At 48.1% G+C, this 25,336-nt stretch overlaps 2 protein-coding genes across 3 annotated transcripts; one reads left to right on the forward strand and one right to left on the reverse strand.

Annotated features, from left to right (window-relative positions):
- Positions 1 to 585: 585 nt before the first annotated feature.
- Positions 586 to 8,940, reverse strand: ALKBH4 (alkB homolog 4, lysine demethylase; the record flags this gene model as incomplete). Of its 2 annotated transcripts, XM_082776044.1 has the most annotated exons (4): positions 586 to 3,719; positions 4,005 to 4,062; positions 7,931 to 8,128; positions 8,794 to 8,940. In XM_082776044.1, 4 exons carry the CDS (start codon positions 8,938 to 8,940, stop codon positions 3,421 to 3,423), a joined length of 702 nt encoding a protein of 233 aa, XP_082632170.1. In that variant the 3' UTR covers positions 586 to 3,420. The 2 variants fall into 2 exon arrangements, with proteins under 2 accessions (XP_082632170.1, XP_082632169.1); XM_082776043.1 differs by having other exon boundaries at positions 586 to 4,062.
- LRWD1 (leucine rich repeats and WD repeat domain containing 1) lies at positions 8,879 to 25,222 on the forward strand. The gene is made up of 16 exons (XM_082776035.1): positions 8,879 to 9,017; positions 11,011 to 11,152; positions 13,114 to 13,348; positions 14,120 to 14,239; positions 15,716 to 15,868; positions 16,969 to 17,109; positions 18,242 to 18,583; positions 19,207 to 19,333; positions 19,580 to 19,689; positions 20,145 to 20,352; positions 21,953 to 22,025; positions 22,113 to 22,253; positions 22,635 to 22,732; positions 23,322 to 23,483; positions 24,091 to 24,215; positions 25,077 to 25,222. Exons 2-16 carry the CDS (start codon positions 11,073 to 11,075, stop codon positions 25,215 to 25,217), a joined length of 2,256 nt encoding a protein of 751 aa, XP_082632161.1. The 5' UTR covers positions 8,879 to 9,017; positions 11,011 to 11,072; the 3' UTR covers positions 25,218 to 25,222.
- The last annotated feature ends 114 nt before the right edge of the window (positions 25,223 to 25,336 follow it).

Genomic DNA, 25,336 nt, shown 5'->3' on the forward strand with positions numbered 1-25,336 from the left:
GCCGGGGGTGCCCGGGGCAGAGTTGGGTTCGCCCTTTGGCTGGGGTTGGTGGCGTTTGTAGAGGGCTGGTGGTGCGGGTCCAGCAGGGGCTGTCCCTGGTGTTCCTGGTGCCAGGATGGTGAGGGCAGCTCGCCGTGGGGCCAGTGGAGGCTGGGCTGTGGGCTCTGCCTGGGGGTCCGGGTGCCTGGCCAGCTGCAGGGCTGGCTGCTCACACCACATGCTCTCCTCTTGCCTTTCCATGGCTTTACGTGGGATTTCGCCCTGTCCCTTCTCTTCTTTTCCCTTCCATAAACAAAAAGCTTTCAGGATTCCCTCCTGTTATCTTCCACCCCCTTCGTTATCTTCCAACTCATGCAGCTTCCTCAGTAACCTCCCCCCAAGCTGCAACCTGAAATCCGCATCCCAGCACAAGTGGGTCAGCGTGCTTACCTTCTGACTGTCTGCTCACAGGGTGTTTGAAAGTGGTGCAGAAGAGACCAGAAAATGGCCCCAGTAATAATTTACTGGCTGAATTTAGAAAAGTTTCTATGAGCGCTCGTGCATGTGATTTGGAGCTTGCCTCGACCACGATGAGCGCGCTGTTGACTCAGTGAAGTGCCAGGAAAGAGCAAACCTCTGCCTTTCTGATGGCCTATCCTTGTTTTATCTCTGCATGAGCAATATTTAATATAGAACGACGCATGTGTCTCGGTTACCGTTTGTGAGTGAAACTGGATAAACGTGCTAAGTTTTATGCTACTTGTTGATTTCAGACTGATTTTTTATTCGAAAGATAGCTGAAGTCCTCCAGCATCCTCTTTGGGTTAATCTGTGCTTTTCTTTTTTTCAAAGCTTGCACAGATTTTACCGATCTCCTTTTAAAACACGTAAGTAGATATAAAACTGATGCACTTGTTTTTAATGAGGGCCTGGTTCCTGGTATGCATTTTACAAGTGCTAATCTTGGTTAAGAAGATAAACAGCTGCAATGGCAGTTCCTAGAACATGAAGACTGTTGGAGTTTGTCTTATGTTAATGACAGTAGCACAGTGGACAAAACTATTTTTAACAGATGATTAATGAAGATTACAACCTCTTCATACTCTTCTCAGACTTTTGTGGTATTGGATAATCCAAATCAATCGTTAATGTTCTACAAGGCTGTAGGTCTGGCTTTTTCAGGAGAGAATGTGCATAAAGTTTTAGTAATACAAAGTCAGTGAGATTGTAATTGCTTTATGATCTCTCTGAGCTGATGCCCAAGAGACAATTTAACGGGTGAAAAATGTCAAAAGATAGACATAGCAATGACTGAGGAGAGACTACATTAAGTGTTGGGCTTCAGAAACCATCTAGACAAAGCCCTCGGTTTTTGGCTCAGAAGATAATTATGTGCAGGTTTTAAACTTAAGATATCGAGTAGGCAGAGCTGGAATTTTCTAGCAAGAAAGGCAGCTTTCTGTACAGTTTGAACGAGGCAGAAAAACTCGGCTGACAAATGCAGAGCACAAAATGAACTAATGTTGTTTATCTTTTCGTTGTGGCACACTGATTCATCAGAAGCTATCATCTGCTTTCAGTGCTGGCAGAATGAAACAGCAGGTATGTGTAGACACAGTATTTTAACAGGCTGGGAGCACAATAGAAATGTGAAAGCGAGCGTTGGAAATAAGAGCCAAACATTAATGGAAATAGTTGATTGCCACGTTTTGCCACATGAGCAGATTGATGCGGAGGCTCGGCACTGAAAGGCAGGAGGGTGATGGCAGGATGCGGTCTCAGAGCTCATTCTTCCTACAAAAGGCTGCTCTGGGTTTCCTTGTGGCTTTGTGCCGAGGTCCAGCAGGCTGCCAGCCGTGTCCTCCTGCTTGGCTGAATGTCCTCTGACCCGCTGACAGCAATGCCCCGGGGCTGGGACACCACGGCTCCAGGCAGGAGCACGCTGTGGAGCCCATGGGTGCAGGCAGCAAAGGACCGATTGCACCAGCCTGCCCTAAAAATGTTAGGAACCGTGATTTTGAGATGGATTTCTTCTGGTGGAGCTTGGCTGCCTGTTGCACGACTGTCTCCTTGCAGTGACGGCCTTCTGTCAGAGAGGGCATGCTGGAACTGCTGCTGGAGAGCCTCGGTGACGCCGTCAGCAGGTCTGGACGGAGGTTTGTGGTTTAGGGCAGCCCACGGGAGTGGCGCTCACTGAGCCCTCCTGCGATTATTCTGTAGCCCTGTCCACAACTGTTTAAATACTGGGCTAAACTGAGACATGGCAGCGGTGAAGCAGCATAGAGGTAACTGTTCATAACATCCTGATTCACCAAACTGAATTCTAGTAAACCAGTTCTATTGGGCTGAAGAGCTGCCTTCTCTGCAGTGCCTGCGGCAGAGGGCAGAGTCTACAGTGTGAATGCACTGCTGGTACATTAAGAACCTGTGCCTTGTGCCAAGGAAGTACTTCTAAGACAGGATATGTCTGTACAGGAACGCTGAAATCCCATGTAATAAACCTGTTCCTCTTTTTCTTACTGGACAAAACCAGACAGCATTGCAAAGTGTCATTTTGTTGCTGTAGGTGTGACTGTGCTGAATGGTTTTGATGACACAACAGCGTTTGTTAAAGGATCACGCTTCTTCCACAGCACAGCTTCATTTTCAAGAGGACAGAAGTTTGTTCTGAACAGACAGATGGCCCCAAATCAGCTTCTGCTACAAATGACTGCTTGAATCTTAGGTAGAAGGTATGATTCAAATCTGACTGCTGGAGGTGCCAAGAAAAAAAATGATAGCTGCTGGTGTTGCAGTCTGTTGCCCAGCTTATTCTCAAAATCTGACTCCTGCTACTGAGAGCTGACAGCAGGGTTCAGAGATGACAAATGATCAGAAAATAACACAGTCTGTGCAAGCCTCTGGTCTGAACTCTGTCCAAGCTGTCTCTGCAGAAGAGTCAGCATTGGCCCTCTGCAAACGCAGCACTCTGCTCCCAGAAGATATAGGTCACATACAGTATTTGTGATTTATCCTCACCGTTAGGGTATGAATCTTCAGCAAAGGATAATTACTTTAATTAGTTCTCAGTGTGTTGTACTGTCTGTGGAGAGATGCTTGCTTACCTGCCCCCCCGGAGAGGTGATCTCTAAAGGAACTATCTGGAGTGGGTGAGAAGATGCCTGTGCCATAGGGATACAGCTAACTAAATGCTGGGTGATGCGGTGCACGCATTTTGTCTAAGAGCTACCATTGCTCAGGACAGCCTTCACAGAAATAAATGGCCCACCCCTTCCCTGCACCACCTTGTTTTGTGTTAAACTGCTATTTGATCGAGCTCATCTCAGTACAGACCTGGTTCCTTATGCACACCTCAGAAATAAATCAAGTTGTAAAAATACTGTACTTTATTTTTCAACCCAAATTTCCTAACGAGACGCAATTCTAGCCTCCCCTTGCTGATCACACTGGTGTTCCTTGAAACGAAAGCGCTATTTCTAGCAGTTCTTTACCCAGCTCCTCGTGCCTTCCTCCAGCGCTGAACTCTGCAGACAGCTCCCTGAACGTGATGCAGACCCGCCGGCGCTCTATATGCTTGCGGTAAATCGCGTGCTTCCACCTGTAACGTGCGTCACCGTGCAGCACCACCAGGGACCTTCTGGGTAAGTGAATGGCAACGGTCACCTCTTTGCTGGGAACAAGCCTTGGGGATAAAACGTAGTCGGTTCCCTGTTTGTTTGAACTTTTGCAGGCTGACGTCTCTGTAAGAGATCCAGGGGGACTTAATTCCCCGTTTTCTTTACTGAAAGTGGGAAATAATTGGATGCTGTCCTCTGAATCACACGACATGGAGAGCACGGTGTTTGAGAGCAAGTTTAAGCTAACCAGACGCTCTCCCCAAAGCCACCAGTCATCAAAATGTGGGTCGATGGCAGAACCTCTTTCTGGCCTGTAGTCCAGATTACATTGTTCAACAGGTAGGAAACCACCTAGTACAGAGCAAGCCTTCATTTGTGTCACAATCTTTTTACTAAAACTTGGCAAACCTGTAAAGCCACCAGCTTTCAACCTCTGTTTCTTGAAGTTCACTTTGGGTCCGTAGTCCTGTTGGAAAAGAAGAGGGGAAAAGCCGATGTTAAGGGAAGGGAACATCTGAGACAAGTCTTTTTGGAGAGGCTGTGATCCCTACAGGCTCACAGTCACGTCTTTTGAGTTTTGTTCTCATCTGTGTTGGGTCTGTCTGGGATGGAGTCACCTTTCCCTGCAGCAGCCCACACAGTGCTGGAACAGCTCTGGTATTACCCCAGTGTTGTGTCTCTTGCTACATAGTGCTGGCACAGCATCAGGACCCCTTCCAAGCCCCCAGGAGCCAGCAGGCTGGGGGTGGGCAAGGGATGGGGAGGGTACGTTGCTGGGGCAGCTGGCCTAAACCAACCAAAGGGATATTCCATAACACCTGATGCCACACTCAGCAATAAAAGGGGGGCTCTTGTGGGGCAGGGAGCTGTTCCTCCTGAACAACCACTATGTGTTTTCAGGCCCTGCTTCCCAGGACGTGGCCGAACATCGCTCGTTGATGGGAATTAGAGAATATTTTTTTTTCCTTCTCTCTGTGCTTCCACATGGCCTTATTGTTTCTTTTGTTTCTTTCTCTCCCGGCTACCCACCTGAGTAAGACCAATACAGTCTTTTTTGGCGCCCAATGTGGGGCCTGAGGGTTGAGATAACAGTAGAATTGATTAAAGTATTTACAACTAACCTACTGCTAGTCACAATGTTCGATTTTCTATTAATATTTTTCTGTGTCTATGTTGTATGTAGTCCGTTCTCTGTTCTCTTTCTTCCTCTACATCTGATCAGAGAACGTGTTGAAGTCTGTGTTTGGTTTCTTTATCATGCTGTGCTGTAACATGCCTGCCTTCAGTTTTGTCTGGTACTCAGGCCCAGCATTGTTATCATTCTTGTCTCCTGGAGATTATCTTTTTGGAAATATTAAGAATTACACTATCTTGTTTTTCTCCCCTAGCAGTCAATCTGTGAATAATATGGGGGGTGGTGCCTTCTTCTTCTCTCCCTGTGGGCTAATCGCAGCAGCCTTTGAGTATTTTGGATACCCTTGGTCAGATGTTATCCTCCTATTACTACTTCTAGTATTTGTCTTCCTCCCTAAGGTCAAACAATTTATTAAGAATATCATCCAAGGACCTGCCCAAGACAAAGTAGTTGTGGGTGGCAAGGTGTGTGTGGGGATTTGGGCAGGTGCCTGTCACGGTTTTCTCCCCTGATGGTTCTTAACTTCACCCTTGAACAAGTACAAAATCCAAGAAAACTGGTAGAATGTTTGAAAGATGTATGCCCTGACCCTGGCAATACCAGAGAACTCCACCAGCTTGCTGCACTCTGCTGGGGTCTGGCTTACGCCTATCACATGCGAATTAACACTGCCCAGCACCCTGAAGGGGATGGGGAAGTTCCTGAATTCGATGATGAGATAACACACACTGTGACCACCCCAGAGGACCGACCATCTATGGGATCAGTCGCCCCGATATTCAAGACAAAACAGTGGAAATGGAAATCAGGTCATTTAGTAAGGGAAGAAGCTCCTCCTAAGGAGGAGGGGGAAGAGGAAAAGGCAGGCAGCTCTAAAGCAGCGTCATCACGGCAACATCAGGGAGAAACCGAAATCATAAATGAATCAGAAACTACTCAATCCTTGAGTGAGTTGTGAGAAATATGAAAGGATTTCAGTCGTCATCCAGGTGAGCACATCCTCACCTGGCTGCTTCGATGCTGGGACACTGGGGCCAAGAGCCAACAGCTAGACGGCAATGAAGCCAAGCAGCTGGGATCCCTCTCTGAAGAAAGGCTCACTGATAGAGTAATTGGGAGAGAGGCACAGGTTCTCAGCCTCTGGAGGTGACTCCTGGCAGCTGTGAAAGAAAGGTATCCCCACAAGGAAGATACTGTATACCAAGTAGGCAAGTGGGCCACTATGGATAAAGGTCTGCAGCACCTGTGGGTATTAGCTGTGCTGGAGATAATTTATGGTGATTTGAACAATGCCCAGACACCTAAAGACCCTGATGAAGTCCAGTGCACAGCATCCATGTGGTGGAAATTTGTATGGGCTGCACCCTCGTCGCATGCCAGCACACTGGCAGTAATGGATTGGGAGGAGGGGATGGGGCCAGCTGTGGATATCGAGTCCAACCAGCTTCATAAATATGAAGAAAATCTCTCTGCCCCAGTACGGGCCTGCATTTCAGCCATAGAGAGACTGTCCCAACGGTTAGAAGAACACATAGCTTCCTCCTCACCTAGATGGAAGAATCTTTCAGCCATCAAGTGCCAGCAGTCTCCGGCTCCAGCAAGGGAGAATCCGGGACGCACACTGCGGGGTACCTTGTGGTTTTATTTACGTGACCAAAGGGAAGATATGAGGAAGTGGAAGTAGGACCTCTGCCCTAGCTGCTCAGGTACGTGAGCTGCAGGAAGATACAGCAGCAAGAAAAGGGATCTAGGAGGATTGCTGCCCCAGCTTCTGTTGGGCAGTCCCCCAGAGGCAGTAGAAGGGCTAGTATTACTCCTGACCCTGACAAAGAGACCTCTGCTTCACATTTGGAAGAATTAATTGACAGGTGCTCCAACCAGGACCAGTGGGGCCCTGCCTCTGGCCAGGTAGAGGAAAGAGACAACTGGATTTACTGGGCTGTGTGGATTTGATGGCCTGGCACACCGGAACCGCAGAAATATAAAGCTGTAGTGGACACAGGCACACAGTGTACCCTAATGCCGCAAGGCCACCAAGGGGCAGAACTCGTCTCTATCTCTGGAGTGACGGGGGGATCCCAAGAGCTAGCTGTATTGGAAGCTGAAATGAGTCTAACTGGGAATGAGTGGCAAAAGCACCCCATCGTGACTGGCCCAGAGGCTCCATGCATCCTTGGCATAGACTGCTTCAAGAAAGGGTACTTCAAGGATCCAAAAGGGTAGCAGTGGGCTTTTGGCATAGCTGCCCTGAGCACAGAGAAGATTAAGCAGCTGTCTACCCTGCCTGGTCTTTCAGAAAACCCTTCTGCTGTAGGATTGCTGAGGATTGAAGTACAGCAAGTGCCAATTGCGACTACAGCTGTGCACCGGCAGCAATATCGCACCAGCCGAGACTCCCTGATCACTATCCATGAGTTAGTTCATCATCTGGAGAGCCGAGGAGCAAGACTCATTCACCTTTTAACAGTCCCATATGGCCAGTGCGAAAGTCTAATGGCAAGTGGAGGCTAACAGTGGACTATCAGGGCCTGAATGAAGTCACACCATCACTGAGCGCTGCAGTGCCAGACATGCTGGAACTCCAGTAGGAACTAGAGTCGAAGGCAGCCAAGTGGTACACTACAAGCGATATCGCTAATGCATTTTTCTCTGTCCCTCTGGCAGCAGCATGCAGGCCACAGTCTGCTTTCACTTGGAGGGGCATTCAGTCCACCTGGAATCGACTGCCCCAGGGGTGGAAACACAGCCCTACTGCTTGCCATGGATTGATCCAGACACTGGAACAGGGGAATGCTCCTGAACACCTGCAGTACATCAATGGTATCGTATGGGGTAACCACCACATCATCTAACCTGGTGACCTGGTCACCAATTTGCGAAGTGACTCAGTGAAGCTATATTAATCTATGGAATTAGATTTCTCACCTCTAAAGCAAAAAAACAAAAACAACAACCTACTTTTCTTCCTTAAAGACTGCAAAACTATGCCTGAACATGAAACATGGAGTACCAATTGCAACTATCCTATACTTCTGCAAGAAGCTGATTTTAATCACAAGTAATTCTTGCAACCGATTTCAGAAGGAGCTTCTGCAAAAGAGCTTTTAATGCTCTTACACGTAAATGATTTGGGTTTTGAATGAAAACAGCTTAATTCTTAGATCCCTCTGGAAAAGGAAATATGCTTCTAAAGTCAAACCTGTTTCTTTCGGCCGGACTGTGATGGCTTCCATTCATCTCGGTCCATCAGTTCAACCATCTCCGCTTCTTCTTCTTCGGTAACAAACTCCTCTGTCAAGAACACCCCTGGAAATGGAAATGCCCAGCCAGCAAATTCTGAGTGCTCATTTCCTTTCGCTAAACCTGTTGCTGGACAGTAAGTGAAATTATCTTCTCCCTGTGGAAATAACAATGGAGATGAAAAAAGGAGCGGAGAGGGAAACTTATCAAGATGAGGTATTCACCCTATTTACCCTGGAACCGCGCTGCTGCGTCTGGGACCTGCCTGCACAAGGCAGGAGGGATTTCACAGCTGCTTTTTGGGAACAACTCGTCCCCGGGCTGGGTGTGCTAACAGCTCCAGCATTACAAGCAGCTTCGAGCAGGGTTTTCTGTCCTGGTACTGTCTTTATCCCGCACAGACGGGGAAGCACGGAGGATCCCCGGTGCCAGGCGCACAGGGAGATCGCAGCCCCCTTTTCTCTCAGCCCTGTGCTGCGGGACGGGGCTGCTCACCCCTCTGACCCCTGACTGAGGAAAGCTGCCCGGAGCCCGAGCAACCCCCGGCCCTGCCTTTTCTTCGTTATTTTCTTTTCTTCTTTAATTTCTTTTCTTCTTTATTTTATTTTCTTTTCAGCCACAGCTCCACCGGGGCCTGTCCCGGGAGGGGGGTGCCGGGGCCGGGCCTTGCGGGGGGCGGCCCGGGGGGATCAGGGCAGGCCCCCCCGGCCCTATTACCCCCCAACTGCCCCTATTACCCTCCCTACCCCCCCAATTACCCCCTCCCCGGTCCCCCCGCTCCGCCCCGCCGCCGGCCCCGCCCCGCCGCCCCCTCCCCGGTACCTGCGGGGGCGGAGCGGCCTGAGCGGGCCCCTCGCAGAGCAGGCAGGAGCGGATCCCCTTGCAGCCGCAGCCCGGCCCCTCACCGCCACCACCGCCTGCTGCTTCCTCCTCCTCCTCCTCCTCCTCCTCCATCCCCGCCATCATCATCGCCGCCTGCGCCTCAGGATCCGGCCCCTCGCCGCCCTCCTGCTCTGCTCTCCTCCTCCTCCTCCGCCCGGCTGCAGGTGAAGGGGGGCGGCGGGGAGCCGGGGCCGGGGCTGAGGCGGCGGCGGTGGGGAGGGAGGGCTCGGTGCAGGCCGCGCTGCCGGCCCGGTGAGCTGCTGGAGAGCGTGGTGATGGGGGGGGGGGGGGAAGCGGACTCGGTTTCCCAGCAGGCCCCGCGGCACCGTGCAGCGCTCCAAAGCCGGGAGGCGCCGCGGGGGATGCTGGGAGTTGTAGTCCCGCTGCCCATCGCACGCCCCGCCGGGGCGCCTCAGGCCGAGCCTGGTGCCGGTGCCGGCCCTCACGGCGACCGAGCTCGGGGCCAGCGGGGCGGCGAGGGGACACCGCGAGGCGCCCTCCTCCGCCCGGCATCGCCCCGGCTTCCCCCGAGCTCCCAGCCGGCGGCCCGGCCCCGGGCGGTGCCCGTTGGGGTCACCTCAGGCCGCCTGTGGATGGAGCCTCGGGGGCAGAGGCACCCTGCGGGCAACCCCCGGTGTCCCCCGTGCCCGTCCCTGGGGGTGGCCGCCGGCGGTGCCCCCCCAGCAGCCGGCATCGTGGCCCCGGAGCACGACATGGCGCTGGCGAGGCCGCTGCACGGCGGTGGTGGTGATGCCAGGGTCACCGCTCGCAGCCGGGGTGCCTCGTCCCCCCCAGCACCCACCCGGCTGCAGAGCCGAAGCTGATCTCGTTTTGTTCCCCACATCATTCCTTCGGCCCAAATTGGTGCTGCCACAGTGCCGTGGGCTCGGCGAGGTGCAGCCGTGGGGACGAAGGGCCTGGCAGCGCGTCGCCGTGTGCCCTGCGGCTCCCCCGTGGTGACACGGGCAGCGGATCTGGGCACGGTGCATAGCCAAGCACAGGGTGACCAGGACACCCGCAGTCGTTGGTGTCGAGGTTTTCTTACAGGTATTCGAGCTTAGTGGGGTTTCTTGGGTCAGCAGGAACAGGTTTGGCTTTCACTGACAGCTCTGTTGCTTGAAGGATTGAGCCCTTGTGCAGCCGCTGTTCAAACGCTTTTTTCAGGCTCGGTTTTCTTTTTTCCCCGTATAAAACCATGTAATATTCCATATATAAAGGATTTTCCTTACTTACAGGTATTAACAGAGCATCACCCGTGATGGTCCAGGCATTGTAGGCACATTACAGTAGTAACATCAAGCCTCAGGACTGGTTACGTGTCCCTCCCGATTTCCCAGATTGGCATTTAGGCAGCATTGAGGCTAACACAAAACGACAGTAGAGAGCCTGCCTTGGAGCTCTTTTCTCTTTATTTCCCTCTCTTGAAATCTGTGTCAGAAAGAGTGGTAAACCATCAACGAGTAATTTTATGAAGTTGCTTTGGCCTTGTCACTCTTACTGTTCTCAATATCTCTATCTGTGTGTGTGCACACGTAGGATAGAATATATCTGCAACGATGCATAAAAACGTCTGGTTATAACCAACAAGGTACAGGATGCTGCTGTTTCTATTTCCTTAGTGAAGAAACAAGGTTACTGGGCGGTGGGTATTTACATTTCTGGTAACGAATCCAGTTTACCAAAGTTGTAGGGGATCCAGAGGTTGTCAGCCAAGAGTCGGTCCACCTGGTCAGGCCAGCGAGTGCTCTGTGTCAAGGCCTTCAGAGGAAGAAACCCACGACAGGTGTATTTATTCTGACTGTTGCTGTTTGTTTGAAAGCATGTGGGAGTTCTTGGACCAGAGCCTGGTTGCACAGGAGAGGTACACACTGGGTGAGTGTCCCTAATCCCGAGTGCTGTCATGCTGCAGGCAGTTTTCATTTACAGCAAGCCTTTCACTTTAATAGCCAAGGGAGGTAGCACCAATGTTTTGGAGATGGGTTGGGTCAGCTTGGTGGGAGTACGTGCCCAGATGTATAACTCTTCCTGGTATTTCCCTGTCAACTGTGAAAAAAAGGCTACTTCAGAAGCAGCGGCTAACCTCATAACGTTTTTTTCTCCCTTTTGGAATCAGTTGCAAAGGACTTGGCCTCATCCTGTTGTTTTTTTTTTAACCAGGAAGGCTACAAGAAGAGATCCTACAGCTGTGTAGTGATTGCAGCTGAGGGGTGAAGATAAACATGTCAAAAATTACTACAGAACTTCTTTTGGAAAGAGCGGTTCCAAGATCTACAAGACTACGAAAGATCGAGACACTAAAGTAAGTGCAGACAGGAAAATTCCAGATGAATTCAGCATGGGCGATCCTTTTTCAAGCGTTTTTGCTGAAATAGGAGAGGCCAATTCAAAGTACAGACTTAGAGATGGCATTCTCTGTGTAGGATCAGTGAGCACTGGTGGAACTGCAGCAATTACCACCTCTCTTCACCATACAGATTTTATCTATGCCACATTCTTTCTGTAAAACTGCTCAGGGCTGGATTCTGATTTCCTAATCCTAAGAAGTGCTTCCTCCCTGTCCCCAAAACACTTCTGTCCTTGGTAGCAATTGCTCATTGTAAATAAGAGAATCACTTCTGGTGTGGATCTAGAGGATTTTCGTAACATTTTGACATTATTTTCCTTTCCTCCGTCACTTTTTATCTGTTCTACATCTGATTGTATCAGTACCTCAATCATGTCAGAAAGGGAGAGTAAACTCTGATACACTTAGAAACCTCTAAAACAGTTTTGTTGCTCAGATCATTAATAGAGTTCATTGAACATAATGAATGTATTTCCAGATGTTTAATACGGTGGAATTTCGCTATTTGCAAACTGGTCACTCCGAGTGACTCCGCTAGCCAACATCTGGCTGGCACCTGCGTTGTTTTTGTGGCTGATGTAGGAGTTTTGGGTTTCGTATGTAGTCTTTAAAGTTACTTCTTTGGTTTTGTCTTGTCATGAATTATTTGTTTTCAGAGAGAAACTCAACAGGATATCCAAAGACTGTAGGTCCCAGTAATCTGGGTAACAAAGTGATGGTCAGGTGTTTGAAGTCGTGAACTTCTACAGGTAGTTTTTTCCATACAGCTTTGTACCATGATTTTGAAGGGTAATATTTCAGAAAGTCCACTTGGGGAACTCTGTGCTGAGTTTCTCCCAGACTGTTGAAATCCCAAGTGATATTCTGCTTGAAATCACAGTGACACAGTACTCACACTCAGCTTTGCAGCCAGCTGAATTCTGTTCAGCCTTTCTCATATACTTTGACTGACTAGTTAGGCTTCTGAGATGGCATCTCAGTGATCTTGCTTTCTGAATTTATTTACCTGTTTTATTAACATTTTGTATATATGTAGAAGGCCTTTTTTTTTTTTTTTTTTAAACTAATCATTATAGATGGATATTCTGTTTGTTAAAGGAACCCAGGCTTGCGTTCTCAAGAGACCATGGCAGTCAGTGCTGGAAGTTCCCTTTGGAGTTCAGCTCAATGGTCTAATCAGATCTAAATGATCCTCCTTATAATACGCAGTTTTCTGCTTCTCACAGAGAAGGGATATTTTTCCCCCTTCACAAATACTGTATCACTTCCATATCCAAGCACAAAATGCTTTAATTTTGGTTGCAGCATTGTGATTTCTTAGGTAGATTTGCATACTTGCCAGTAGAATTATTTGGAGCAAAACTTGCTGCAAAAGAAATGGAAAAATCACTTTTTTGATTAACTTTTTGGGAGCCTTGCAGTTTTGTAGTGCTTACACTGGTTGTGACACTGTGAATTCTGCAAAGGAGGGAAATAATGAATCTAGAGCATTTTATGGAGAATGTAGACTGATGGCCTAGTGAAAAAGTACCTTGTATTGTCACAGCTTGTTTTGTTGAATTTACATTGCAAAGGAATAAAATAGCAAAATTGTTAGAGACTTAGAAATTTTTCTATGAACGAGAACATTTTTGGTAATTCACTGCTGATAATCAGCTCTGTTACCCATAGAAAATTTATCTGAATCGCAGGTTGATTGTACCACAAATACTTTAGCAGACTCTGATCGTGTCTGTTAGCTCAGACACAGAATCTTTTCCATATAGGCATGCCTGCAGGCCAGAGTGTTTCAGTCAAGAAAAAGCAGATTCGGTCAGATTTACCCTGTGAGCTGTGCTAGGCTGAGGGGTGCTGCAAGGTACGGCCTTGTTTTTCCAGTGAAATGCAGGTAGTTCACGTTCTCTTTTTTCTTTCAGCCTGTCCAAGCTGCAGTTGAAGACTGGAGACTTAGACCCGCGTTTGTTTTCCCGTCTGAGGCATCTGCAGAAACTAGATCTCTCCGATAATTTATTGGACAAATTTCCCAACAGTCTAACCCTGCCTGATCTGCGTGTCCTAAACTGCAACAACAACCAGCTGGAAGATGTAACTGCTCTGAAACAGTTCCCTCTGCTTGAGGAGCTCACTTATGAGAACAATGTGTACTTGACAGTGAGTTACTTCCCATTTGTACAAGCCATTAAATAGAGGGGACAATAAATGGCAATTATGCCGAGTTCTTATATATTATTCTTAGGCAGCAAGTGAGGACATCTTAGAAAGTAATTAGTTCTTCTGCTCCCCTTAATCATTTTATGCCATGATTTCCCAGTCTGCAGAAGTGATTTATCCAAAACTATTCAGAGGTTAAAAATCTTGAATCTCCTCATTCTCAGTTTAGGCATCTGAAGCTGCAATTTTCCATGTGCTTTAAACCGGCATCAGCCACCTCTGGTGTCCCCAGGTGCTTGTTTGCTGTTGCACGCTGGCAGAAGTATACGTGCAGCTGTATGGTGAACAGGGCTGGGGGACTGCTCTGACCTAAAACTCCCCTGATCCGAAGAAATGCTGCTGGTATTTACTTCAGGCAGGGCCTTCCTCTGAATTAGATGTTCAGAGTTAGAGGCTGTGAACAGAACTCCCTGCCTTGCATTCAGGACAGAGCCTAGTTTCACCACCACCACCTTGTGTTGGATGCCCGGTACTGCAGAAGGCGAGGCAGGATTTTTGTCTCTCTTGCTGAAGATCCCGATTTCCAGTAGAATTTACAAGTAAAAGTTGGTATTTGTGTCAGAAATGCTGAGAAGATTTTATGAAATGTCCTTTCCTGAGTAAATACATTCTGCTACTTCTTGGCTGTATTTTAATAAAGAGCAGTGGACATAAAACTGAAGCAAGTAGCACGTGTATGGTTTTTGTGACTCTAATGTCTTCTCCTTCTAGCTCAACGATGATTATAAAGTGATGTTTCTTTTGCAAAATCTTCGGCTACTGAACGGCAAGGATATAACCAAACTGGCTAATCATGTGAGGCGTGTCAATAGTCGTAAGCTCACCAGCAAGGTAAGATGTGTGGTGTTTTCTGCATCTGTGAACACCTGAGAAGTACCTAAACACTGTGCCACAGTATGGGCTGTGTTGTAAAAACCTCATTGCTACTTTTTCTGATCACTGCTTGCATTTGCTCTGCTTGTTCTGTGTTGGCAACTTCTGCCTTCAGCTTCAATCAGTGTGAGGCCTCATTCTGGGTTTCCATAGCACTGCCGTGCTGACTCTTGGTGTACCAGGGCTGCCAAACCAGCAGGAACTGACAACCAGAGAATTCTTGTGTAGCAAAGAGGATTTGTCAGGAGTGTTACACAGGAGCAGGACTGACACGGTCTGTATATGAGCCACCGGTTTTCTAGGTCACCCAGTTGCTATTCAGAAAAAGGGAGAAACCTGGGGCTGATGTAACAGCTGCATGTGCCTCTCCGTCTACCTGATGTTACTGTCCTGGCCCCAGGACTGGGGAGCTGAGAGACAGGCTGAGGATAATCCTGAGTTTTCCAGCATGCACCAGGAACAAGGATTTGTCCTTTCATTTTCCACTCTCCGTGTCTGGAGCTGTACTTTCACTTACATGCACAGTAGTGCACAGCTCTTGACAGATTCTCCCTGCAAAGCATGTTGTGATCTGGAGCACACATATTGTTTTATTGAAAAAGGTGTTTGTTTTTTGTTTTGTTTGGTTTGGTTTTGGTTTTGTTTTGTTTTTTGTTTTGTGCAGTCCAGCTCTTACTATCTGTATTCTAGTTAGCTGATCTTGTTAATTCCTTCTGTGTAGCAGTGGTGGAGAGATCAAATACTGAAGTCTGTGCAGGTTCACTGTGCCAAGTGTCATCTCTGTAATACATTACACTTCAAGAGGTCTTGGGGAGGGCTGCTCAGCCCCTCATCCTCCAGGCAACTGGGCATGCTTGGCTGTTGGAATGGTTAGTAATGAGACACCAAATGCTCCCCCATGCTGTTCATTTTGTGCTGGTAGCTGTGCCCCAGATAGCTTTTCCTGATGGTACTGAATTGTACCTGGCTGTCCAGTTCCTGCTGCTGTGTATAAGCATAGGCTGCTTTTTGTGCAATCTAAATATCTTTATCTGTGAGTGGTGATGGCGTGTGTACCAGCCGTGCTCATGAACTACAGGAAAAGTCCCCGTTGTCCTCTGCCTGTTATAAATAGCTACCTGCCAGGTACTCCCTGTCAGTGGAGCACAGTGTGAGACTTCTTCAGACCACTTGCTGTGGAGCTAGGGGCATGAAATCAGGCGTTGGTTCACATTGACAGTATCTTCTTAGCCACACGACCTTGGATCAGAGGGACTGTGTTTCCTGCTAGCTGAAGTTGTGGTTTGAACACCGATCAAATTGAAGCAGTACCAACACATAGCTAGCGGAGCCTCAGGGTTGGTAACTTCTTAGGTGTTTGCACAAGTACTGTTTTGCTTTTCTGCTCTGGTTTCCTGTAGTATTTTGTTGAACAAACCCAGTCTTTCTGCCTAGGTTACCGCTCACTGGGAAAAATTCTTCCGTGACCAGCTTCCTGAGAAGTATACAGCTGAGCAAGTGAAGTCCATCAAGAAGAAGTTCCTCAAGTCAGTACAAACTAATGTAGTATATGGACCCAGCTCACTCAGTGAATTCACCCGCTGGCGGGTAAGTTGCATTTCACTCACCATCCTGTTTTTCAGGCAAAGACTCTATATTCTGAACAGATTTGGTTAAAATGCCGTGTGGGTTTGAGTTCAGGGGACTTTTTCCAGAGGCGTGATACCACTTTTTCTGCTTTTCTTTTCTGGTTTGTTAGGCACTTACAGGAGCACTGACACAGAGTGTGCACCGAGATGCAATGACAGTCATTAAACATTGTTTTTTTATTCATGAGCAGTGATGATACTTTTACTAATTGGCAAGACTGCAGCATCCTTAGTACTTAATTATTTGCAAACAGCAAATCACTCTAATGGCAGCCGTTAGTCTTGATGGAAGGTGCGTGAAAGGAGAAAAGTTAATGACAGAAGTGTAGGTACTCCCAGCGGAGAAAGATACCATTCAGTTTATAACATTAGATTTAATTGTATGGCTTCCATCCCTCCTTTGTCTTGTGTTGTTGCTGGGCTGTTGTTTTCTCACACACATACCCTAGAAATGCAAGACAAAGTGAAGTTCTTGGATCACATAGCATAACTCTAGCCAGCAATGCAAGCCACCACTGATGCCATATGTGGAGGTGAAAAGTCCAGTCCAGCAGGCTGGTTTTGTTTGTTTGTTTTACCCTGCCTGATGCACTACAGGGTGGTGGTTGTCTCCAGGAGTCACTGGAATCACTCCGTGTTCCAGTGTGGTCGTGACTTCACTGGGTTCCTTTGTGACTGCATGTGCTTTCCTGAAGGAACAGCCTCACCCTTTGCTTTTGTCCCTCTCTCTACGTGGTGGTAACTCTATCTGGCTGCTGAAGTGCTGTGGACTGAGTATGTCTGCACTCCAGCCTCTGAATGACCACCCTGTGAGATCAGACTGAAGCACGCTGTGGAGAGGCAGAGTGAGGAACCTCCCTGCTCTCCCAGATCTGTCTGTAGAGGACTCGACCTGCCTGGCTGGCAGCTGGCAGCTACCCCATCGCTTCTGAAATTCACATAGAATAGTGGAAGCAGATACTAAAAATCCAGCAAACCAGCTCTTGTCATTACGCGTCACAGTTTGGCTGCTGCTGCTTTTTGTCTTTTTTTGTACATATCAACTTATTTGCTTCTAAGGTGAAAATGATTGCAGAAGAGTTTCTGTCTTACTCACTGGGTCTGGAGTTAAACACGGATACTGAAACAGAGGAAAAGATGGATGAAGATGAGGAAGAAAGTACAGAAAGCCCCAAGGAAGATGCGGAGGATGTAAGTAAGGTAAGTGATTTTCCATTTACATTAACGATTCTTTTTTTTTTTCTTTTTCTTTTTTTTTTTTCTTTTTCTTTTTTTTTTTTTTTTTAACAAACTAAGTAGCACTTGTCAGCTTACATGGATGGTGCTGTGGTAACTGGAGGGGCAGTCCCAGGCTCCAGTCTGTAATCTGAGGCTTTTTTTTTATGTCCAGACCGAAGCTTTCCCAGCAATGAGAAGGTTGGGTTGCTATCCGAGAGAAGAGAGCTTCTCCATTCATAGGAGACCCAAAACATTTCATGAATGTAGACCTACCCCCTCCACCCATCCTTTCGGGAAGGGAGATTTTTAATGAGAGAACTGGGCTGATATACGGCTGGATTGTGATGGTGCTTGCCCTGTTTGAAATGACTTCAGACTAGTCCATGGGCCAGATTTGTTTTTCCACGTCGTATGAAAATCGCAAGTAACTGGGGCAAGGGAAGCAAGTTGAAAATCAGACTGTTAGCCTCTAGGAACTCCGCGGCTCCGGGCTTTCTTGATTCTTAGAACCTAGTCTGTGACATGGAGAACATGGAGGTGCTTGAGCGGGTGCAGAGAAGGGCGACGAGGCTGGTGAGGGGCCTGGAGAACAAGTCCTACGAGGAGCGGCTGAGGGAGCTGGGCTTGTTCAGCCTGGAGAAGAGGAGGCTCAGGGGCGACCTTATCGCTCTCTATAGGTACCTCAAGGGAGGCTGTAGTGAGGTGGGGGTTGGCCTGTTCTCCCACGTGCCTGGTGACAGGACGAGGGGGAATGGGCTTAAGTTGAGCCAGGGGAGTTTTAGGTTAGATGTTAGGAAGAACTTCTTCACTGAAAGGGTTGTGAGGCACTGGAACAGGCTGCCCAGGGAAGTGGTGGAGTCACCATCCCTGGAAGTCTTCAAAAGACGCTTAGATGTAGAGCTTAGGGATATGGTTTAGTGGGGACTGTTAGTGTTAGGTCAGAGGTTGGACTCGATGATCTTGAGGTCTCTTCCAACCTAGAAATTCTGTGATTCTGTGATTCTGTGACTGTGGGAGGGTACTGGCGTTTGAATAAAAAATCTCTCTTACTTATAACCTGCATGTCTCGGGGAAGGTAGAAATCTTCTGCAGAAACTGACAACATGCCTTACAGGTCGTGGTAACGCCCAGGAAGAGGAAAAGAAATCGTTCCAAATCAGGCTCTAGAAAAAAGAGGTCCAAGTCCCAGGCAAATACTGAGAAGGAGGCTGTACTTAATCCCAAAAAGTCCAGTGAAGTGCAGGATGACCCAGCTCCTGACAAAGCGAGAGCATCGAACCAGCCAGCCAAAGAGGCAACCCCTGATCAGGAAGCTGAAGGGACACAAAAGAATGGAGAGCAGTTTCCCAAGGGGCAAAGCAACAGAAGATCCAGCCAGCTGACAGGGGAACAGAAAAGCCAGGAACAGGAGAACGGGGTTGTTAACTTGACCCCAGTAAAGAACTCCAAGGGCAAGGTATGTTCACCAGCCTTCTCGGGCCAGGCTTTCAGCCTCTTGGTTTAGTGGGAAGAGCCACATTCAGATTTCAGCAGAGCTCGACAGATCTCGGAGCTCATGACTGGCCAGATATATTGTGAGTTATAGTTTTGTTTTGTTTTGTTTGTTTTAAATCTCTCAGAGGTGTCAGGGAAGGCCCTCCCCCTGAAGACAGTGAATTCCCTGCAAGGGATGGATGGACCAGCGCTCTGAGGTGGTGCACTGAAAGCCTGTTCTTAAAAATGGGACTGTCATGACTTGCTCTCAGGTCAAACTGATGGCTGCATGGGGGAAGGTGTTTCCCTCTCAGCTCAAACCAGTGGGGATCTAAAGGGTTTTTCACATTCCTCTGCAGCAGAATATGAAGGTCAATGCTGGGGTCTGATGGGCACATCTTTTCTCCTTGCTGTTTTGGGAGTCTTGAGCACTGGTGGCACCTTAGTCTCTCCTGTTCTCTGTAGCACAGAAGGGCTGAAAATACTTTGGTTTAACTGGAATTACTGTGTTCAGTAGAGGGTTCTGCCGAGACAATCACAGGCATGCCGTTCAGACAAACCACTGTCAGGGGAATGAATTGTCTAAATGTGGATGGTTTATTGTAGGAGGATGTCAGTGCAGAGCCATTGCATTTTCTCCAGTGTCACAGTAAAGGCAACAGCCGTGAGGATTTTAAAACGCAGCTCTGGTCCTGTGTCTTCGAGCCATTGCTAGACTGTGGAGCCAGGAAAGGTGAGCTCTTAAAGAGGTTTGCAGGATTTCCAGAACCACCTGGCTCTGGAATCCCAGCGGACTCCATGCGTTAGACCCCAGCTTCTTCAAGCTGTAGTCTCCGATGTCAGGATGAGACTTGTGCACACACTTCTTCTTTGACTTTGAAAACAGGAGTCTGGGAGAGCACCAGGCAGTGATAAACTGCAGTCTTCATGTGTTATCCGTGAACCTGGGGACTCCTCACCTACTCTTTTCATCTTTCAGATCCCATTGTGAGCTCCTCCAGAACTGTGGCGACATGTGGAGGGGAATCTGTCTGTCTGATTGACTGTGAAACAGGGGTGGTGCTGAAAAAATATAAGGTGGCTACAGAGGTATGTTGCAAATAGGAACAGTAGAATTAGATGGGAATAGCGTAATGCATTGTAATTGCATAGGTATATACATGTATATGTTGTAAACAATTCTGAAAGAGAGTTACAAGCATTAGTTTGGACAGGTCTTAAAATGCTCAAGATAGATAGTGAATATTTCTTGCTTGTCCTTTTAGCCTTTTTTATTTTATTTGTGTTAATTTAAAATATTATTCTGCCTCTTTTCTTCACAAAGGTGGGTGTGTATCCAGGCTGCTAAGAAAGCCTGACAACATGGAGTAACGAACATCCTGTTTCAAAAAATTGTGTTCTTCTGAAGGTTTTTTGAGATACAATATTCGGGCTTGAATAGCCATGTAGTTTCGCCTGGATTGCTCTGTGACAGTTACTCAGAGCTAAGAGCCATCCTGCCAACTGCTCTCTTTCATGCTCTTCCTGGTTTCTTTCTGTCCTAGGAGTTTTTCAGCGTTGCGTGGACGACTCTCCCAATGGTAATCAGCGACAGTCGGAAGAAATCTCACAATATCTTGGCAGCTGCGGGGAGGAGAGGGATTGTCAAACTGATCCACGTGGCGGCTGACTTCTGCTACGGAGAAATAAAGGCTCATAAAAAGCCCATTGCTACTGTCTGCTTCAGCCCAACACAAGAAACTCACCTCTTCAGTAAGTCTCTAGTTCAGAATCTCTTTAGCTTTAGTACCCGATCTAGAAACGGCTGGGCTTCCTGAGCAAGGGGAATTGTCCCCAGTGGAGGCAGGTGCGGGTAGGTGAATACAGGGACCACACACACACACACACAAAGTATGGGCAGATGGTACACACAGTCCTGTCAGTCTCGTGTGGCACTACTCTAGAGAAGTTAGGAGTTGTTTCAGCCACAGTCTGGCTCTTCAGCTGAGGTGCAGCAGCTCCTGTTTCTCGCTCGGTAGCTCCCTGGTATGCCAGCTCTCCGGCTGGCTGCCACGCAGTAACCACAAACAATCCCAGGAGCGGATCCGTTCCGCAGGGACGAGTAAGAAGAATGATAGCCTGAGTGGCGTGCTGGGGGCCAGGCAGCAAATGGTCAGCTAGCAGGGCTCTCTCCCATCAAGCATGGCAACAGGGGCAATGCAGCATGTAACAGCCTGTTAGGTTTCATTTTTTTCCAGTGATCAAAGCTGCACAGCTAATTGCTTTTGAATAAATGAAAGTCTTTTGAGTTCTGTGCCTTATCAGAAATTTCTATCCAGGTCCTGAGGTGGAAGTAAGCTTTGCCACAGTAGTTCCCGCAGAGGCTTAAGGAGTGGTGGGAAGTGAACCATCATATTACAGGTTGCAGCTGCATTGTTGGGGTTGTAAAGTAAGCTGTTACGGAGTCATTCAGACCACACCTGCACCCCGTAGTACATTGGTTTTCTTGCCTACAATTGCTCACATCCTGGACCGGTTAGACTGCTCCATGAGCCATTAAAAAGTGAAATTCCTTTAAAGCATGGGCAGCTGTAATGGATACTTTTTGAGAGTAAGCTCAAGAGTGCAAAAAGCAGAACCCTGAAAGGATCAGGAGGTTGCTACCACATCCATATAATGCTTAGTTGTGAAGGGCTGACTGCCTTGGTGGTGCTGCTCAGGTGTAGACAGCAAGGCTTATTTTATTGCAGAAAAAAATGTATTGTAATAACCTGAGAATTTTGTATCCCTCTTTGGGGGCTGGACACTAACCTGCTTGAGTGATGCCACGTGCTCAGGATCCCAATTACTCTGAGTACTTGACTAGCCTTGTTGCTATTGCAAGTATATCAGCTTGGTGACAAAGGCAGTAAAAGCCTTTCTATTTTACAGTCCCTAACTGTCCTAATGGGAGCTGCTGTGGATGCAAATACACAGAAATACATGGAATACAGTGGAATCTGCCTGAGAGTAGGGACTGGAGCTCACCTTTTCGGTTCCACCAGAACCCATGACCAGAAATGTGACCTTAAATGCGCACTAATTAATGACCTTGTGAAGCCACAACTTAGTAACGGACACCAGGAACCAAACTTCCCTTTAATCTGCTCCTCTTAGAGCACAGGATAAGAATTACTGAATGTGCATGTTTAACGATGTCTGTGAAGTGGTGTTCAGCCAGGAGCTTCTCTGACTGCTGCTGTGCTTTAATGAGCTCTCTGATGCCCCAGGCGTAGAGCGTTACAGTCTGTGACACAGGTAGAATTGCCAGCTAGCACCAGAAGAGCCAGATGAGCAGCGGTGTCACTACCTGCTTCTCTTCTGTGTCCCACAGCTGCATCCTATGACAAGCGAATTGCACTCTGGGATATTGGGATTCCAGACTGTGACTACAATTTCAAAGCAAGGTAAAGGTTCAAAAAACAGATGTGGCCAGTCCAGGAGCCTGTACCTATCACTCTGCAGCACCACTTAACTGTTTGTTCTCTTTTTAGCCAGCTGCTGGTGCTGGAATCTTTCTCTGTACCGTTACGGATTGCCCTGGTCCCCACCTGCCCAGAGCAGTACCTGCTGGCTGGCTGTGAAGAAGGCTGCTTTACCTGGAATATAAAACTGGAAAAGGAACAGAAAAACAGGTGAGAACCCACAGTTTAGGGGCATGTGTTTGCTTTCCATAACAAGAAGAGGTAGTCCTAGCTTTATTTCCAGCTGAGGAGGTCTGAGCAAGGAAAGCAGCGTGTCCTACCAAATGTAAAGGAAGCAAAACACTCCAGGAGTTGGACTTGATGATCCTTACGGGTCCCTTCCAACTCGGGATATTCTTTGATTCTATGAAAATAGCAGTCCCTTAAGCAAACAGGCTCCTGCTACATTAAGAAGCCCAGGTAGCCAAAAACATAGGTTCAGGTGGGAATTCATCAGCTCTATCAGGCGAGAAACTAACAGATTTCTATCTCTTGGGGTCTGTATCTAAGCACCCTTTCACGACCTGAATCACTTCACCTTTCCTCCCGCAGGCCTTTCGAAGTCACATTCCAGTTTCCCGATGAGGAGGGGGAAATGACGACATCTCACAGGGTTGATGGTTTGGCTTTTCTGAATGATGACGTTGTAGGTGAGTGTAAGCACAATCGCCAGATCCACAAAAAAAAAAAAAAAAAAAATCAGGTGCCTCAGTGGGGAATGAGGAAGCAGAGGGGGTGACGGGAGCGTAGCTAACACTTTGTAGAGTCTTGAGGGCTATGCTGAACGGCGTTGCCTCTTTCCATAAAATATGGTTGGGGGGTGCAAGGTCGTGTCTGAGCAGAGATGGAAAAAAGACAGACTCATCAGAGAGGAAACTTTGCTTAGCAGCACTGAAGCGGAAGGGAAGAGAGCCCCGTTGTGTTTACGGGCTGGTGGAAGCAGCAGTTCTTTGCAGAGGGTTTGGGGTTCCTACATCTCAGAGGCTCCTAAAAGCACGGAGTGGGTCTTTCTGAATAGCCTGTGCTTGTTCCACAGTTTGGGAACCATGTGGTAGGTATGGTTCAGACTCCCTCTGAAGCCTCAAATTATCTAGAAATAAGGCAAAGGAATTGAAAATGGTTGCTGCTGCTGTCGGGTCCTGTGTCTTAAAAGCCACCTTCTGGATGCGTCCCCTTCCCCAGCTGTCCTGAAGCTCTGCACTCCCCAGCAGCTGACAGCCTGCCATCTTCCTTCCCTAGCTTCCAAGAGCTCCAAACCGGGGTGCATATACTTGTGGAGCTGGAGTCGGTCTTTTGACACGAAGGGGAAAGGATGCCAGCGGACGGTGTCGGCGGTTATTCTGGCTGAGCTGGAGTGGTCCATGACAGACTTGTCCTATCTCACGCTCAGCACCTGCCCAGGTAGGCAGCACCCTCCCTCAGCACAAGCGGCGAGGCCGTGCCAGTCGCTTCAGCAGGGGCAGCACACTGCTCAAGATTTACTTTTAACAGTCATAAATGCCTCCCCTCCCACCCTGTAGTTGCAGGCAGAGGGCTGGATTTCATTCCCCAGCCAAGAGAGCGCACCTGGCCTGCTGCCTTTGCACAACAAGAGCTCGTAACGTGCAGCGCTGCAGCTAGCACGCAGGCACCAGTTGCATATAAATAGGAGACTGTTCCCTGGTTGTTAAAGGTAGAGGTGCTCTGCCCTGACGTGATGCAACATGTCATAGTGCAGCTTAGGACCAACAAGGAGTAAAGAAACTGAGCCCCACTTTTCAAACCTAAAAATACTAACTGAAATCAGAAGAAATCACTTATTACTGGCTTTTCTCTACTACAATAGGAGAGTTCTGTCTTAATAAATGGAGTTTTTCTCCAGAGCTAGGGATTTTAGTTAGTTTGTGCCAGGCAGAATTTTGCTGAGGTGTCATCCTCCACGCTACACCAGTCTGTAAAGCCCCACCTTACAGCAGAGGGGACTCTCAGCTCCACTCTAGTTTTCCAGCTTCTTCTTTTGGTCTCACAGCAAAAGAGCACGTGTTCTGTGGCGATGAGAAAGGAAGCGTGTGGATATACAACCTCTCAAACTACACCACAGCTTGGAGCTCTGCAAAGGCAAAGCGTTCAGACAAAAGAATCCCTCCCACACAGGTAGGTCTCGTTTACCCGCTGCAACTGAGCTGTGCCTCCCTTCCTCCCAGGGGCAGCCCTTGAGTTTCTTGAGCACCTTTACACCAAAACAGGCCTGGTATTTTCCCTGCTTTCAATTAGTTGCGAATGTTAGGTAACCTCCAGAGCGTGACCAAGGCCACCTCAAAGCTCATACAAACAATTGTGACACGAATTACGAGCTGTAAAGCAAGTCTGTTCATGCCCGTGTTCTGCAGCTTGACAGCTTCTCCTAGCAAAAGGCCTCTCTGGAAATAAAAGTTGGTGGTTAACGCATACAGCCCAACACCACGGGCTGTTCCTGCGCCCTGTTAACTGGCAGGCAGCTGCTGTTTCTCCCTGCCTGGCTGAGGGGAGGGTAAGTGCAGCAGCTGCTCCCCAGTAAAACTGCACACAGGAAAGGGCAAGCTCCTTGCATTTGTTCTTGCCCCTCCTTTTGCTCCCTGGCCTCTGAAAACAGCCGTGTTTTGGTTGAATGCTGTTCCCTCACAGATATAACTGAACGGACTGTAGCACAAACAGCCACAGAGGCTGTGAGTCAAGCACAGTCTTGAGCTGTAGCAGTATGGCAGTGCGATGTGACGTACTGCTCAAATCAAAAGTCAGTTCCTCCAGGAGTGAGAGGGAGCTGCTTTCAGCTCTTCTGTTCTAAATCCTTCTGCATTAAATGCTGGTCCTTTGGGAGGACTGGCATAAAGGTGCACCCTGTGGAAGAACCCTTTTATTCAGCTCCCCCCACATTGGTAGGGACAGAGAGCACTCTGTTCCAGACCATCATCAGTATCATCCGGGTTGCAGAGACAATACCCTTCCTTTTCTACACAAACTCTGTTCTCCTCATAGATTCTCAAGTGGCCAGAGCTCCAATCAAACGGGGACCATCTGAGTGAAATCCTCATAAACAATGTGATAACAGACCCTACTTTCACTTACCTTGTTGCTCTAACTAGTGTGAACATAACAGCAATTTGGAAGAAGTCATAGTTCCTTGTACCCGAATTTCATTCCCGTGCTTTGAAATAGTGCAGTATTAGTGACTGTTACCCATGTAATCATGAAGTTTTCTAGACCAGCTATTACATGCAAAAGAAAAAAAGGTAAGA

The sequence above is a fragment of the Aythya marila genome, assembly GCF_965140915.1.
Source record: "Aythya marila genome assembly, chromosome: 20".
In the NCBI taxonomy this organism is placed as follows: Eukaryota; Metazoa; Chordata; class Aves; order Anseriformes; family Anatidae; genus Aythya; species Aythya marila.

Excerpts from the sequence above, each read along its gene's own strand:
- LRWD1 (XM_082776035.1), top strand. The coding sequence starts at position 11,073 with ATGTCAAAAATTACTACAGAACTTCTTTTGGAAAGAGCGGTTCCAAGA. Across the intron at positions 11,153-13,113 it reads CGAAAGATCGAGACACTAAA|CCTGTCCAAGCTGCAGTTGA; the intron begins GTAAGTGCAGAC and ends TTTTTCTTTCAG. Across the intron at positions 22,254-22,634 it reads GAAAAGGAACAGAAAAACAG|GCCTTTCGAAGTCACATTCC; the intron begins GTGAGAACCCAC and ends TTCCTCCCGCAG.